The sequence below is a fragment of the Corvus cornix genome, chromosome 14 (genome assembly GCF_000738735.6).
Source record: "Corvus cornix cornix isolate S_Up_H32 chromosome 14, ASM73873v5, whole genome shotgun sequence".
NCBI lineage: Eukaryota > Metazoa > Chordata > Aves > Passeriformes > Corvidae > Corvus > Corvus cornix.
In genome coordinates, this window is record NC_046344.1 from 7,177,267 (window position 1) to 7,193,519 (window position 16,253).

General features: G+C 51.6%; 1 protein-coding gene across 2 annotated transcripts in view; it reads right to left on the reverse strand.

Annotated features, from left to right (window-relative positions):
- CACNA1H (calcium voltage-gated channel subunit alpha1 H) overlaps positions 1 to 16,253 on the reverse strand; it is a 160,140-nt gene that overhangs the window by 25,624 nt on the left and 118,263 nt on the right. The window contains exons 15-25 of one of the 2 annotated variants that reach the window (XM_039560454.1): positions 14,592 to 14,682; positions 12,270 to 12,478; positions 10,132 to 10,563; positions 9,349 to 9,449; positions 8,870 to 8,993; positions 8,683 to 8,751; positions 8,389 to 8,573; positions 6,431 to 6,557; positions 5,999 to 6,124; positions 5,417 to 5,506; positions 4,499 to 4,691 (exon numbers count right to left, since the gene is read on the reverse strand). In XM_039560454.1, the coding sequence (XP_039416388.1) occupies positions 4,499 to 4,691; positions 5,417 to 5,506; positions 5,999 to 6,124; positions 6,431 to 6,557; positions 8,389 to 8,573; positions 8,683 to 8,751; positions 8,870 to 8,993; positions 9,349 to 9,449; positions 10,132 to 10,563; positions 12,270 to 12,478; positions 14,592 to 14,682 (1,747 nt within the window). Of the gene's footprint in view, positions 1 to 4,477; positions 4,692 to 5,416; positions 5,507 to 5,998; positions 6,125 to 6,430; positions 6,558 to 8,388; positions 8,574 to 8,682; positions 8,752 to 8,869; positions 8,994 to 9,348; positions 9,450 to 10,131; positions 10,564 to 12,269; positions 12,479 to 14,591; positions 14,683 to 16,253 lie in introns of both variants that reach the window. The other variant, XM_039560453.1, reaches the window with a different exon arrangement.

Consider the following 16,253-nt stretch of genomic DNA (forward strand, 5'->3'; position numbering starts at 1 on the left):
CTCCCATCAGCCAACTGGCAGATTTCTGTCATCATGGAATCATGGAATGGGTTGGGTGGGAAGGGACCTTAAAGCCCATCCCATGCCACCCCCTGCCATGGGCAGGGACACCTTCCACTGTCCCAGGCTGCTCTAAGCCCCGTCCAGCCTGGCCTTGGGCACTTGCAGGGATCCAGGAGCAGCCCCAGCTTCTCTGGGAATCTGTACCAGGACCTCCCCACCCTCACAGGGAACAATTCCTTCCCAAAATCCCATCTACCCCTGCCCTCAGGCAGTGGGAAGCCATTCCCCTTGTCCTGGCACTCCATGCTCTATAAATGCTCCCTCTCCATCAAACACAGACAAGTTTCCCTTCAGCTGCTGGTTCGAACTGGTGGAAACACAGCAGGGAAAAAAGAAACCATCAAACAGATGAAAAACAGGAAAATCCCAGCCCTTCCTCCCCCCACTTTTAGATGCTGGCTAATGCTTGAATCTCACCTCTCTGCAGAGTATTTAAACTTTGCTTGTGGTTCTGCTGACATGAAAATTAATGAAGCACCATCCCCTGGCTTAAAAGCATTTTTAGTTGGCATTACAATCCCCAGCTCCAGCTCCTCCATTACAACGCTCTGCATGAAACATTAGAAAGCCCTAATGGGGTTATTCATGCCTGGAACAGAGCAGCTCTGTACCTGCAGCTGCCTGGAAAAATAAGCAGCAGGGTTGGATAATTCCCTGCTTGGAAACTCTGAACACTCAGGGATACAGCACCCAAAATTGGAGCTCCAGCTCAAATGTTTCTGGTGAATACAGAGAGGGTTGTGGCACTGAGGGGGTGCTTAAATTGGAATATCAGTGTGTGCCACCCTCTAGAGAAAGGTTTGCAGTCACTGCTCTGAAAGGCGCCTCTGCCGGGGCTTAAAACAGCCTCGTCCTTCCACAATTCCCAGCTCTGTTGGGAAAAGCCTCTGAGGAACAGATTTGTGGCCACTCTCCTCTCATAGAGAGGAAATGGGGAAAAAGTATATCTGAATTCTCAGTTTTTGGGGTCTTCCCAAAGGGACACCACTGGAAGGCACTCTGCTCCCAGCTACAGCCTTCCCTGGGCTGGGATTCTGGGATTTCCAGCTCTTCCTGCTCTGCTTTCAGCCCCCAGTGTCACCCAGACCCCCCTGCAGCCTTTGAAGTGCGGAGCTGACCTGACACAGCAGATCCACGAGGGCTGGATTTGGCCCTGGATCCCAAAAGCAGAGGAGATCAAGCTGATCCACGTGTTTTTAATCAAAACCTTAAGTCTGGGGAGGCTGCTTTCAGTCTGTGTCTTCTGAGAAGCTCATTAAAAGGCTGAGAGCAGCAGGATTGTTAAATTACACTTGGATATAATGGATGGAGCAGGGACTGCGTCAGGAAAAATATTCTGGTTTATCTTGAATTTTTTTTCCCTTCACATAAAAAAGTTCACGGAGCAGTTCTGCCTTTAAAACCACATCAAATGCATTTCTCAGTGTCCTCACCCCCTGCCCTCCGCTCTCCTTGAGCACAGTGAACCTGCAGCCAATCCCTTCAGCAAAGTGGCCCTTGGATGGGAAAGAGGAAATGTTTTGGAAAGGTCTGAGGTGGTGACAGCAGAGAATTGGGCTGAGAGGGACTTTCCTGCTGAAAAATTCCCCCAAAGCAGGTGATGAGTCCCCATCCCACCTGAGAAGGAGCTGGGTCCTGCTGCAGGGCTGTGTTCTCCATGGAGCAATCCCTCTGCTGGGTTCCCAGGCTCCAAATCCTGGATTCATCTTGGGATTGGTGCCCAGATCACCCAGCTGAGGTTTATCCCATTCCTAGGGCTGTGTTCTCCATGGAGCAATCCCTCTGCCGGGCTCCAAATCCTGGATTCATCTTGGGATTGGTGCCCAGATCACCCAGCTGAGGTTTACCCCATTCCCAGCCCTGATCCCAGCCTGCCACAGCTCTGTGGTGCATTTCTGGGTGTGCAGGTAGGGACAGACCCCCCAGCCCCCAGTCCCCAGGGGACATCACAGACAGGGGACAGGGACAGGACACACAGACAAGGTGCCAGGCAGACAGCGAGCCCAGAGGGTGCATTTGTGGCCTAAATCTTGCTCCTCTCCTGGTCTCTCCAACGCTGGGAATGGTGACTGAGTTAAAAGCAGGGATCTTTGTCAGCCTTCCCACAGTCCTCACTCCTCTCCCTGGGCTGACCAGGCTCTCTCCTGCTGTTCCACAGGGGTGGCACAGAGCGCTGGGACACATGGAAGCGGTGGAAGGGACACATGGAAGCAGAGGAAGCTGCCAGCTGCTGTCACCATGCAGATCCCACAGCTCCACAAGCACACACACACCCCACAGCCACAGCTCACATCTTTCTGAGTCTGCCACGGTTTTTTCATCAAATCCATCGTCTTTGAAATCCCCCAGGAGGTGCAAACCCCTCCCAATTGAAACAAAAAAGAATCCCTTAAAATGGAAACAGCAATCTTCCCAAATGTGTACCAGATATTTGGGTTCACCTTGTTAACAACTCCAGTCTGGATGCCAAGCTGTACCTGCAGGTAGAGCCAGACAATTTCAGGGAACCTTCTGGAAGCGCAGCACATGGCCAAATGTTTCACTCCTCAGCTGCTGTATTGACTTGATCCCCTTCCAGAAATCTGTCCTCCTCCCTGTGTGCTCTCCGTGAAATGTTACAACCCTCATCTGTGCAATGGCTGCTCTGAAATAGCTCCTTGGAGGTGGTGGATAAAGAGGGACAATGTCACAGTGTCCATCACTTTGACAAGGACTGGCTCTTTTTTTGGTGTCTGAGCTGTGGAGTCACAGCCAGGCTTTAATAAGATTTATTTCCTAATCAGGAACTGAGCTGTGCCTCCATACCTGTGCCCCTGTTTTCTCTGAGGATGCTTAAAATTGCTTTATTTTTTAAAATGTCATATAAACTTTGAGTTTATCTGAATGTCTTTGAGGTCAGCACTTTGGAGCAGAAGCTGCACAAGGAGGACCCTGGGGAGCCTGTGACTGATTTCGCTGTGCTGGAAATGCTGCCTTCAGGATTTCCACCCTCAGACTCCCAAAGCAAAATGGGAAAAGGGGAAGGAAATTGCATTTGAACTCTTTGAAATCTCTGGAGAGAGTCAGCGTCTGCTTGAGCTGGATTTCATTGTAAGCCAGGCACTGAACTCACAACTGGCCAAAATGAAATGGGCTTGGCTCTCCCTGTGGGGACAACGGTGCCACCATTTAGTGCTGAGGTGTCCCCTGGCTCTAACAAAGAGCACCAGAGGAGCAGGAGAGGGGCTGTGAGGGACACAGCTCCTGCCTCAGGCCTGGACGGATGCAGGGAATGGGATGGGGTTTCTCCCAGCAAAGCCTGTGCCTGCTGTGTCCTTGGAGCTGGGCTGTTCTTCCAGCTGGAAATGGATATCCATGGTTTGATGTTTGGGAGACAACGATTTGTCACAGTATTGGGTCCTTCCAGGAGATGACATAGCCAGGCAGAGTCACAGCACTGCTGCAGCAAACAGGGCCCAAAAAGCTCAGCCTTACCCCTGACTAAGCTCAGCTTTGATCTCAGTGGCCAGGTTTCCTCACTCCTCAAAAATGCCTGGCAGGCTATCCCTGCTCGCTAAAGCTTGTGGGAAAGCTGTGGCTGCTTTCCTGGCACCTTTCCTGGGAATACCCACTCGATGCTAAAGGCAGCTGGTCCCAGGTGCAGCCTGCCCGGGGGAGGTGGCAATGAACAGGTTTGGGGCAGGAAAGGAGCACAGGCTCAGGTGGTTTTTGGGTTTGACAGTCCCTGCTAGATCCACCGAGAAGGAAATTTTGGCTAAAGGCCTTTTGTTGCACCCTAATGGCCCTGCCCCTGGCCAGTGTTCCAAGGACAAAAGGAGTCCCGGGAGTGAGTCCCAGCCTGGAATGGGACAAGCATCTCTTGTCATGGACACCTCCCCGAGAGGAATTGTCCCTCCAGCCCCAGCCCGGGGCTGCCCTGCTGTCCCCAGGCCGTGGCTCTGCCCATGCCCCCATGCAGTGTCCGTGGCATGCGGGGCCATGCTCCAGGACTCCCAAACAGCATCGCTGCTGTTTTATCTGAGAAAAGAACTCACAAATCAAACCCCGCCACCACCCTCAGATGCAAGCGGCGCGTTAAGGCACGGAGGAGCCTCGGAGTGGCCTCCAGGCGCAGGGGAAGCATTGAAGCTGTTCACCCCTGTGTCCCTCGGTGCTGGGGACACTGTGGCCTTGCAGAGAGGACTCTGCTGGAGGGGGATTTTCTCCCCAGCCAGGTGAACAGGTATCGCTTCCCATCAGCTCATCCAGGACAATCCCAGGGCATCGCCAGCCCGCGGCTTAAGGCACCGCCAAAGAGGTAACGAAGCAACACAACCTCCTGGACCCCAACAAAAAAAACCAAAGGAGAAGGAAATCTTGCTTTGGGAGCAGGCAGGGCTCAGAAAGATTTTGGTTTGTAAGGCACTCTACCGACCAGACAGGTACATCTCCTTACTCCTGCGCTTTTTCTCCAGGCGGCGGAGCCGCTTCTCCTCCCGGCGCCGCGCCTCCTCCGCCTCCTGGTGCTGCCGGCACTTGTGGAAGTTCTCCACCACCACCCCCACGAACATGTTGAGCACGAAGAAGCTGACGATGAGCAGGAAGGAGATGAAGTAGAGCAGCATCCAAGGGTTGTGGTTCTGGATGGGCTGGGGGTAGTAAGAACAAGGGAGAAGCGGCACAGGCAAGGTGGGTTAAATCAGGTTTTTGGGTGCTCTGGAGCAATGAGTTGTGTGGGGAGGAGGAGAGGACTGGGAAGAGATTTCTCCCAAAGCATTTTCCTCTCCTTCACCTTCTCACTGGCTACAATTCACTTTTGGTGTAAAGCCCACTCTAAACTGCCTTACAGGATTTAATTATTTTAGTATCTATTTCACACAGCTTCAGATAAATCTCAGTGGATGAGCATCATCCCACCAGCAAGATCGTTTCAGCTAAAGACAGGCTCCAGATTTTTAATTTTTCAGATGTGGGCTCTTGGTTAATGTTTCTCAGTTGTTACCAGATCTTCAGAAGTGGGGGAAATTAGGTCCAAAGTGTTACTGTGGCTCCATGTGGGTCCTACTCATGGGAGACTTGACTTCCCACGGAAAATGCCACCTAACTCAAAAACTGAATGTCTCTTGCACAACACTTCTGGTGGTTTCCCATCCTCAAATACCCTCATTCTAATTCAAAACCCCATTAGACCTTGCCTGTACTACAGCCACTGGAAAAGCAACTCCAAGGAGTGGAAAACTTTGGCAGTTCAATGGGTAACTGGGACCTCGAGGAGGTTCTACAGCTCTGCTCCTTCCTGAGACTTGAAAAACCCTGGATCGCCCAGGCCTGAGGCTCGAGAGAGCAGCACAGCTGGGCTCTGCAGGACAGGTACCTGTTGGTCAATGCCCACAGCGTCCAGCCCATCGTACATGATGTTCACCCAGCCATCCTTGGAGGAGAGGACAAACAGGGACATCAGGGCCTGGAAAACGGACAGAAGAGGTTGGTCTTGCCTTTCAGTCCCCAGAGAGGAAACTCCCAGCTCCTCCTGTGGCCTGGCCTGCTTTTCAGCCAGAAGGAAGCACCTTATTTTCTTCATTTGCAAACAGAACAGCAAGAAATCGCGAGGCTAAAAGGGGCAGCTGAGGGGTTGCATCCCAGAGCAGTGGCTTCAGGACAACACTCCTGAAAACAACGAACCGCACAACCTCAGCAAGAGACCAAGTGCTGATCTGATCCATTTTTAGTCATTTAGAGCAAAAGACAGAGATTTCCAGATAAAGTCATAGAATGACTGAGGATGGAAAAGAACTCTAAGATCACCACGTGCAAGTATCAACCCATTGATAGATGATTGCAACACTAATTCTGGAAAATTCCTATGATGGAGGCTCCACGCCCTCCTGAAGCCACACATTTTAAGTGTACATTCATGAAAAGCTGGCCCTGAAAATCCCTGCAGGGAGGACTTTACCTGCCCCAAATTGTCGAAGTTGTACTTCCTCCGGACCCATTTGTAGTGAGCGTTGGTGCAGTCGGCCTTCGTAGTGATGTTTTTGACATCAGGGCCATCACAGTAGTAGAACTTGCCTTTAAAAAGCTGCATTTGAGAACACAAATTAAAAAAAAAAATGAACAAAACCCAAGCAGCTTTAAAAAGTCTGATTTATCTTTCATTCCTTTAGAGGAGTTCATCATTAGGTTCATCTCCTAATCCTGAGATCCTTGCTGGGAGCAGGTGCCAACCCCACCCTTTCTCCTAAAGCCTGGCTCTTCTTCCCCAGCTGAAATCTTCCTTTGGAGGTATTTCAGCTCATTATTTCCACCTCAACCCAGCAGGTGAGAAAAGCAGCTTCTCTTCCGCAGCAGTTGCTTAGAGGCAGCCACAGGGAGGGAAATACTCTACCTGGACCCCTAAAATCCCAAAGATGATGAAGAAAGCACAGCAGATGAGAACAATATTCCCAATAGGCCTCAAGGAGGAGATCAAGGTTTCCACCACCAGCTTCAGACCTGGGGCTCTGCTGATGACTCTGGAAAAAAAAAACGACAAGACAACGAAGCTTTTAATTGTTCTGTTATCACCGAGCTGCTTCTTGTCTGCTCTCTGAAGCTGGCACAACCCTCCTCCACCTGCAGGCAGCACTCAGAGACAATCAGGGACTTCTTCAGACCACCAGAACGTTCCCAGTCATGTCAGATGGAATCCAAGGAGTGACAGCTGGGCAGAGTGAGGAGGGGAGACTCCCTATGGGCAGGATCTCAGAGTTCCCCCGCTGGGGTGTTTGTACCTCAGTCCAGGGGAGTGATCCCTGCAAGGGCTCTGATCCCAGCCCAGGGACACAGGCAGGATCCTCCTTCCTCTCCCAGCATGTGAACAGCTTCCCAGCAGGACTGGAGAGCATGTCTGGTGCTCCTTCTGCAGTAGTGGCCATGACAACTTTCCAAACAGAGTAATTCCAATTTGTTTCCTAATGAGTTCCTGAACTGGCTCGTAGCTAACAGGAGCCTGTGATCAACAGCTCCACAGCCAAAGGGTCAATCCCATTGGGAAGCAGCTTCCTGGTGTGCTCTGAGGCAGGTTTTGGGTGTTATGAAGAACAGGAGCGTTGCTTTCCTGGAGGAGAGCCTGGGGAATGCATTGCTGTCCCCTGGGATGTGTGAGTGGAACCAGCCCAAGCCAAGCTTTCCTGGGAAGGGCGAGGTGGGAGTTTTGCCTGGAGAACATCAAAGCTGTTTTTGGGAGGGGCCTGTGGAGGGTGAGTCCTTGCAGGGAGCTGCAGCTCACACCGATGATGATGCCTTGTGCCTGCCAAGCCCAGAGAAATGAGTTTTGTGCTGCAGCATTTCCACAGGGTCTTGTTTGAGAGAAATCATGTGGAGACTGAACTGCACCTCCAAAGTGTTAGGAATGGTCCCTGGAGCCATCCTGTGCCGTGGTGAGAGGTGATGAATTCCTTTCTATTCATAGGATCTGGCCTAGTTATTCTCAAAGACCAATTCCCTCTTTCCTACTTCCCTTTCCTTATGAACTGCCTGTGCCCTCAATTCTGTTCCCACTTATGTGGGTCACACAGGGTCACTTGTCCAGGGTGTCCTGGGGACCCTGATGCCACCAGCAGAACAGAGAGGAGTCAGAAACACCGACTAACTTGTCACTAAGGTGGCACAGAGCACAAAGAGCTGTTGTTCTTGAGGTCTAAAAGATTCCCTCTTCCTATCACTCCCACAAGCACAGCTTTGTCCCAGAAAGTTCACGGGTTTTTGGAGGTGACTGTCTCATTCCCCTGAAATTTCAGTAAAAAATGGCTCCTGGTTCTTGCCAAGCAGGACAAAACCACAACAGGAGCTGATACAACCCCCCCAAGCATTCTCACTCTTTGTTATTGCACAATCACAACCAAAAAACAAATGAACTTTACTCCTGTTCCCAAACACGGAAGCTCTGCCCTCCTCTGCCTTGCTCAGGGAGGAGCTGCTTTGCAGGGATGTTTGGCAGGCTCAGGAGAGCAGGGAAGGATGCTGGAGCTTATCAAATCCTCATCAGCACCTGTTCAACTGCAAATCCCTCTTTGCTGGGGAATGCCTGGGAGGTTGTGCAGCTGAAGAAGGAGCCAGAGTGATTTGGAAAGGGCTGATAAAAATGCAGTGTGGAGGAGGCTCTGACTGCACTCACTCCAAACTCCAGCCGCTCGTATCCAAGCTGGAGAAGATGAATTGGAATTCATTTCACTGTTTTCAAACAGTTTCTCACTGAGTTTAGAGCTCCCCAAAGATGCTCCTACCCGTGCTGTATTTCAGTTTTTCGTCTTGTTAAGCAAGCCCTTGTGCATTTCCCCCACGCTCTGATTTATCAGCGCGTACCGCAGAGGTCTCAGGGTCCGCAGAAGCCTCAACACACGAAGGACTCCCAGGATTTTGGCTCCTCCTGCTGATGCCATGGACACGATGATGTCAATGATGGATACAAAGACCAGGACTCCATCCAGGACGTTCCAGCTGCTCTGCAGGTAGGTGTTCTCCCCAGAGAAAAAGCCAAGGGCCACCACCTGCAGCCAGGAGAAGGGAGACATTGAAATCTTCACCCAGATCGTAACTCTGGCACGGGCTGGTCTTTGCCAGAATTTGCTCTGAGCCATGGGATGGAATTCTAATTACCTTAACCATCATTTCAGCCACAAAGATGGCAGTGAAGATGTAATTAGAGACACTCAGGAATATCCTTTCCTGGAAAACAAAGAACAACAAAGAGAGGCAAGTTAGAAACCCAGCATTTATCTTGCAGGGTCTGGTCCTGAGGAGATGAAGACCTGGATGGTGGCTGGAGGAAGGAAATGCCTCTCACCGTGCTCAGGGGGTCGATGTCTGGTCTCTCCAGAGCTATGGTGATGCAGTTGAGGAAGATAAAGACCAGCACCACGTGGTCAAACATTTTGTGGGCAATGACCTTCTGGCACATCACTCGGAACCTGCAGCAAGGTGGGACAAACAGATCCTTCAGAAGTTTGGCTCAGGAATAGGCTCCTCCCCAAAAGCTTTCTGCAGCTGTGCCACCAGCACCAGCCCAGGAGGTGAAGCAGCATCTCCCCAAGCTTTGGCCATGATCATCATTAATTATTAATAATTAATAATGCTGGTGAGGCCACTGAAGCAATGGAGTGAACCACACAGTTCTGCCCACACCGAATGGAAAATGTGACCTCCAAATCAGGGACTGGATTTCTAAAACTCCGAAGGATTTTTCCCAAGGGGAGACTCGCTAGGAATGCAGTATTCCATCACCTCAAACACCTGCTGGGCTGGAATTTCACTGGAATTTCTTACCTGTTCTGTGGGGAAAACAAGTAGAGGGACCAGTCCTCGTGAGTCTTGCACCAGCGGGGTTTGTAGGGCTCCAGGGCTTTGCGGATCCGGTAGCAATAACTCTGGATAAAAAAGAAGAAACACCTTTTCTTCCTCTTTTATTTTCCTGCCTCTCCAACTTTCACAGTGTTTTTGTGGAAGGAGGGGGGCAGTAAATGGCTTTTCATTGTGACTGTGGGCAGTCACAGCTTTTGGGACAGATCTGTGGTGGCCATTGTCACATCTGTCTGAGAAAATAAGGTGGAAAGGGGTGGAAAAAGGGAGGACATGGGCATAACAAAGCAAGACTTCTAGGCCCAAGTAATTTTGAGATGCAGAGTTGTTTTAAACCCCAAAAGGCCTCAAACAACCAAAAAGTTAAGTGGAAAACATTTCTTTTTAGATTTTTGAGCTTTCATGACACCAAACAGCTCCTGTAAGTAGAGCTATTCACCTGTTGTGTCTGCAGCTCATTTTTGGAGGCATCGTGGGCCAGCGGGACAATCCCAATCAGCCCAAAAATGAGGCATTTTTGGAAAAAAGGAAGTTTTACCTCACGGGACACCACTGCAATGTCCCAGCCCAAAAAAGATCTCTTAAAAAAGGGATCTTTCAGGAAGTAAAGGCCCATCCCTTGGCTCAGGATCGCCATTCCCGACCCTAGCCTTGAGGAGATAACGCATTTCCACGCCGGATTTTCAACCATCCTTCCCAGGAATGGAAAAGCCACTTAAAACACGAGCACCCAACTCCCGCAGGACTCACATCCTCCATGTCATCCTCGTAGTCCAGGGCATCCTCCTTGTGGCCATCCACCCTCAGGAAGAACTCTCCGGGGCCGTGGCCCATCTTGCCATTGCAGTCGTGGAACTCGGCGGGCAGCAGGGCCGCGGGCCCCAGGCCGAGCTGGCGCACGGAGGGCACCCGGAGCAGCTCGGGCAGCTCCAGGGAGCCGCGGTAATCCAGGGATTCCGCCCGGCGGGGCAGCGAGGGCCGGCTGAGCGTGCTGGACTTGGCATCGTCCGAGTCATCGTCCGTGCTGCCTTTTCCCTCTCCGGACAGCAGGGACTCCCGTTCTCCCGACTGGTTCTTCTTCTTGAGGCTCGGGGCCCTGCCCAGGCTGTTCCAGCTCGAGCGGCGGCTGCCCCAGTTGCTGCTGGTGCCCCAGTTGGCGCAGGGGGAGCTGCGAAGGCTGGACTGGGAGAGAAGCAGACGTGGGAGGAGTGGTTTGCAGAAGGAAGCCAAAGGATTAGGGGTGTTTTGCCCAGAGTGGTGAAAGCCGTGTCCTCCCCTTCCCGGTTTTTGCACCGCTCTGATTCCAGCCTTGAGATGAGAGCAGCTGGCCAAGGCCACACTGAAGGTGCTCCTGGAGTACACCTGGAGCACAGCCACCAACCCTCTGTCCTGGCAACATCCACTCCCCATTAAAAACGAACCCAAAGACACTGATAAGTGGCATTTTGCTGAACTGATGTTTTCTTGCCTCACTTTCAAGTGCTTTCAGCTCACAACTTCCCTGCCTTCCAAAGGGAACCTGAGTCACCCAAGGGCCTGGTGGGAATTGTGCCCCTATTTCCATTACTTTCCCTCCATTTGCTGGGTGAGGACGTGGAGTGAATGTTTCTCCTACACAAATTTCAGCGCGTGTCCGTGCACTCGGGCAGGTACCAGGTAATTCCCAGGATGAGGGAGCTTAAGGTCAGAAAAGCCAGGAGGAAAACTCCCTTTTCCCTCCATGGCTTCCTCCCAGCACAAATCAAGACAAACTGCCTTCCTCCTCCTCCTCCTCCTCAGTGCCAGCCAGCTCTCCCCTGACTGCTTCATCTGCCTTGGGCTGGTGGCACCGCCGCGCTCCCCGGGAAAGGATTGGAAGGAAGAACATCCCTCTCCAGCAGCTCACAATCCCATGAAAGCCCAAGGCAAACAGCAGTCATCTCTGTTTTCTTTTCAAAGGCAATAGGTTGACTAAGCAGCTTAGCAAGGGGGATGGTGGCTGCGCCTCGGCGTGAGGAGCCTTCACGGTCTGCTGCCTTGATTTGAACATGATCTCGCAGTTATGGAGCGGAGGAGTGGGACGGATGAACAGCGGCAGAAATCCACTTTGCCTGGTGCCTCTGCTCCCTGTTTGCACAGAGCTGCCCTCCTGCCCCCCCTGCTGCAGGCACAGCTGCCAGAGCAGCAGCTCCAGCCAGATCCTGGTGCAATCCAGCAGCTCGTCCCTTGTTCCCTCGATTTCCCTCCAAAAGGGCTGCTGGACCATAACCAGAGCTCAAGAGAAAATGCTTCATCCCCCTGACACAGTGTAAATTCAAGATACAACCCTAAAACACCAGGGTGGAAACAGGTCCCATCCTCACGGGAACACCTGGCAGCTTCTCCAAGACATCCCCAATGGCCAGTGTGGTTGGAAAAGATTCCTGCTCCTCCTCTGAGGGGGTCGGTGGTGTCACTGCATGAACTTATGCCTTCTCTAGGGTTATGTCTCTCCTGTGGCATGGTTTGGCAAGGGCTCCCAGCGAGGCACCAGGCAGGAAAACGCTGAGTCCTGGTACATCCCTGTGTTCCCTTTTCACCCTCACTGTGCTTGGCTGTTCTGTGTCACTGCCCTGCCCCAGCACTGCACACCCCGACTCAGCTCTCCTCCCGTCTTCCCACACATTTCCCACCTCCATCACCCTGCGTTTTATTTTCCAGCAACGTCTGTGACAAATGTCTCCCATGACCCTGAGCTGAGCTCAGTGGGTGCTGATAACACCAAACTGGTGGGATCAATCCCTGTAAGGGCCATTCCCTTGATCCTTGTGGCTCCCTTCCACCCCAGAACATCCCATGACCTGGAAACAAAGACCTGTGACCCCGTGCTCTGTGTCACTGAGGGGGACTTGTTGGCCGCAAGAACCTACCAAGGACTTCTGGTCGTAGCCCGTGGGCTCCAGCGAGGCGTTGCTGCCTCTCCTCGAGTCCCCGAAGGCGTGCAGGGAGTCCAGGTGTGGGGAGCACTTTGGGGTGGGCATCGGGGTGGCCGCCGTGCGCATGATGATGGGCGGGGGCATGGCCCCCCTGCCCTCCAGGTGCCCGTTGGGGGTGACAGCCAGGGAGTACATCTTCATCTCTGCACAGGAGGGGACAGAGGACAGCACGTGAGGGGACACTGCTCCTGGGGACCTCCAGGAGCTCTGCCAAATGGAGTTGTGGGCAGTGAGATTCCCCCCACTGCGTTGAAAGGCAGCGGGTGAACGTCACAACCTCTTAAGGGGCCTTTGGGAACTCAGTGCCCTCCAAAGGAACCACGGAATTATAGAATGGCTTGGCTTGGAAGGGACCTTGAAGATCATCTCATCCTGTCTCACCCCATCTCCTCATTCCAAGTCCCCTTCCACAGGCAGGGATGCCACCCACTAGATCAGGTTGCTCCAACGCCCTGGAGCCTTGAGCACTTCCAGGAAGTTTTGCTCTCTGTTCCTTGGGATTTAGAGAGTGGAATTACAGTTTTGGGGCTAGCAGAGAATTTCCAGGCTGAATTCCACCTAGGAAGTTCACCTCCTGTCTGTGTCATGCAGAGCTGCACAGGGATTTTTATGACTTTGGAATGTGCCTGAAGTTCCCTCACGGGGAAGGCACTTGGCAAACACTGAGGACAGGAAATGGAAGCTGCTTTTACACCCCCACCCACAACACAGAAATCCAATGGCACAGCACTGTGGCAACCCCAAAAATCCACTATTTTAGCTGTATGGCAAGAACAGGCAGCAAAAACCAATACTGCCACTGAACCAAGCAGACCTAACACCCCGAGCCCTGTGGAGTCCTGTAACAGAACCAGAGGCTGGTGTCAAACCCCAGACTAGAGCTAAACCAACTCCTGTTTTACCAGGCTGAGTGGATCCTGGCTGCAAGTCACAAATCAACTGATATTCAGAATCAGCCTTAGGAGGGGGAAGGATCAGCAGGGAAGCAATTCAGGTCTGCAGGGAGAAATCCAAGTGAGTGCTCTGTTTGTTCCTCTGGGGGCTCTTGCAATACAATTGGCTTTAATTGGATCTGTTCAGCTGCTGCTTTGTGCACAAATCCCTGATCTGCACCCCAGAAATCCATGGGAACACTGTCGTTCACCGTGAGGGTGGAAATTTCAGCTAAAATTTGCTCATCTGCTGTACACATCCCTGCTGCCCCTGTGTGTGTTACACACCAAGAGCTTTGCACTGGAATTGTTAAAACCTTTTCGCTGTCGAGTCACCAGCTGGCCCCTCTGAGGCTCATGGGGACACACAGTCACCCCTGGACTTGGCCTGACAGCACGTTCAGCCCTGTTTTCTATTTCTGCGTTTCCTGAGCAGACGTGACAATATCTATTCCCTCCTGAAATCTCTCATTATTTGAAGCTGGTGCAGATTTGGTGCTGTGGGCTCCTTCCCAACCATTTGCAAGGGACATTTGATCACTTGGTGTTGGGGATTTGCTGCTTCATCTCCAGACTGAGCAGCTCCATCACCTCTTTGTGATCCAGCTCTGCCTCACCTTCCCCTACAAATGATTCTGCCCCTTCCTCAGCTGAATTCCATCTGCTCCCCACAATCAACATTTCTGTGGCCGAAACGAATCCTGCTTTAGAAGCATTTGGAGGCATCCTAGTAGAGCCCAAGCTGGGAATCAAAGGAAACAGGAACTGAAGTGGCTCCTGTTTACCATCATTCACTGTTAACATGTGTGATCCCTTCTTGTCACCCCTCTGGCTGCAAAGGGAAGGCTGTCACCTACAATTCCATGGTTTTGGTACACCAGCGCAGTGTGGGCCTTCTCTCAAATCGATTGCCAGGCCCCCGTGGAGCACAAATGAGCAGCAACATTTTCCATCCATCAAACCTCACTCGAATGCATTTTGTGTGGGAAACCAAAAGGAACAGATGAGAACATGATTGATTGGAAAAGCTGCCGAGAAGTGGGGTGAGAACATTGCTGTCAGCAAAGCACTCTGTGGTAATGGTGCAGGAGGAAGGATGAGACGCAGCTAAAAATTTCTTGGGGAAGTTTAAATTAGAAAAACATCTGTCTAAAGGAAATACCAGCACTCATTTAGCTTCCCCTACACTTTGCAGAGCTGCTCTGGTGACTTAGCTATCAGATTAATTGCCAAAAAAACCAGATTCTTCCACTTGCTGTGGGAAGATGTGGAAGCAGAGTTGTAGCTCCCAGATTCCCAGGAAAATGCAGAGACAAAAGCCCACCTGTTGCTCGGAAGTCTTTCAGCTTCTCAAACTCATCCTCGAAGTTGGCAGATGTCTTGTCCTCATCTGTGTCTGACCTGTTGGCATCTCCCTGCAGAGAGGAGGAGGATAATTAACAGACCCAATTAATATGGGTTCCTCAGCAGCTCAGAGCTGCCTCTGCTCCCTGTGGTTGGTTGAAGCCAAATTCCCTCTGGAATGATCCCAGGCAAGTCCCTCTTCCTTGTTTTCACTCATTTGGGAACTGGGACAGACAGGATGATGCTGTGGCTGTCAGCACATCCCTGTACACTGCTCCAGCCTCCTGGAAGAGCAGATCCCAGGGGAAAACATCCCAGAGCAGCTGGAATTGCAGGAATGACTGAAAAACCTGGCATGGTGGGGTTCCTTGTTTGCACTCTCTGTAATCCCAACTGAAAGCACTTTGGGTTTGATGTCAAAGGATGTCAGAGGGTTTTAAGTCTGTATTTGACAGCACTTTAAGTTTGACTTAGATCTGGAAACCCTGATTTGCTTCCTCCGTGCTGGCTGGGAACAGATTGTTTTGGGAAATGTCTTGGCAACTTGAGGCAGAGGGAATGAGGCCAGTTTGCCTGGTAGCCCTGCACCATCTCAGGACAGGGAACAGCCACCCTCACCCTGCCTTTCCTCCTGGCAGTGCCGCTCATTTTCCCTTTTGTACATATCTGCTACCAAAAATGATCAGCCTGGGACAGAGGAGCCGTCCTCAGGTTCTCCTTGCAGGGGAAGGGATTCCAGCAGAATATCAGCAGGACTCTGGCCGGATTCCTCAGGACTGCAGAAATCTGTGCAAATTGATAGCAAATGGCTGGATTAAAGAGCTGATCCCAGAAAAAGGAGCACAGTTCCTTGCCTGGTGCCTGAACAAATCCCCACGGCTTCCAGAGACACGGTGCTGAAGTGGCAGTGAGCTTCATTTTGTCTGTGATTTATTGCCGAGCGCTGCAGCCAGGATGACTGAAAGGCTCGAGCTCCCTGATTCATCTTCTCTGTTTCAGAGCAGAACCACCAGTGCGGAGTAGATGAAAGATCTGCACCATTTTGGAAGGTTTGTCTGCTCTCCCAGAGCAGCTCCAGGGGAGGTTTCAAAGTGACATGGGAACGGTGTAAGCACAAATATGCAATTATGGCCCTGTTTGAAGTCTGGCTACTTGTGCTAAGCACAAATGTACTACAAATGGGTTTGTGGCCATTTAAGTCTGTTCTCTTCTAGGAAAATTGCTGGCAAACTTGCTCCAGAGGCAGAGCAGGACCTGGAATCAGGCTGAGAGCCTGTGCTATGGTTCACAGGACAATTTTTAGTGTCCTTGCTGAAACCCTGCTGATGGTTCTGAGTTGAGAGCAGCTCTCAGCTGCACAAATCTCCCAGGAGTCCCTCTCCAGATAAATAAAAGAAACACCTGAGCAAATGGAGGAGAAATTCTCCTCAGAGACTCCTGTGACTGCTCAGAGCAGCCCCGTCAGAGGGCAAAGTCAAAGAGGTCAAAACAAGAATTCTGCCGCATTCCCAACGTAGCAAGGGAACCAGAGATAACAAAAGAAAACCCAGCTCCACTGAGAATTCTTCTTTGGTTTGCACTGGCCCGGCAGAAGGTTCCCTGCCCAGGGCAGGGGGTTGGAACCAGGCCTTTAAAGTCCCTT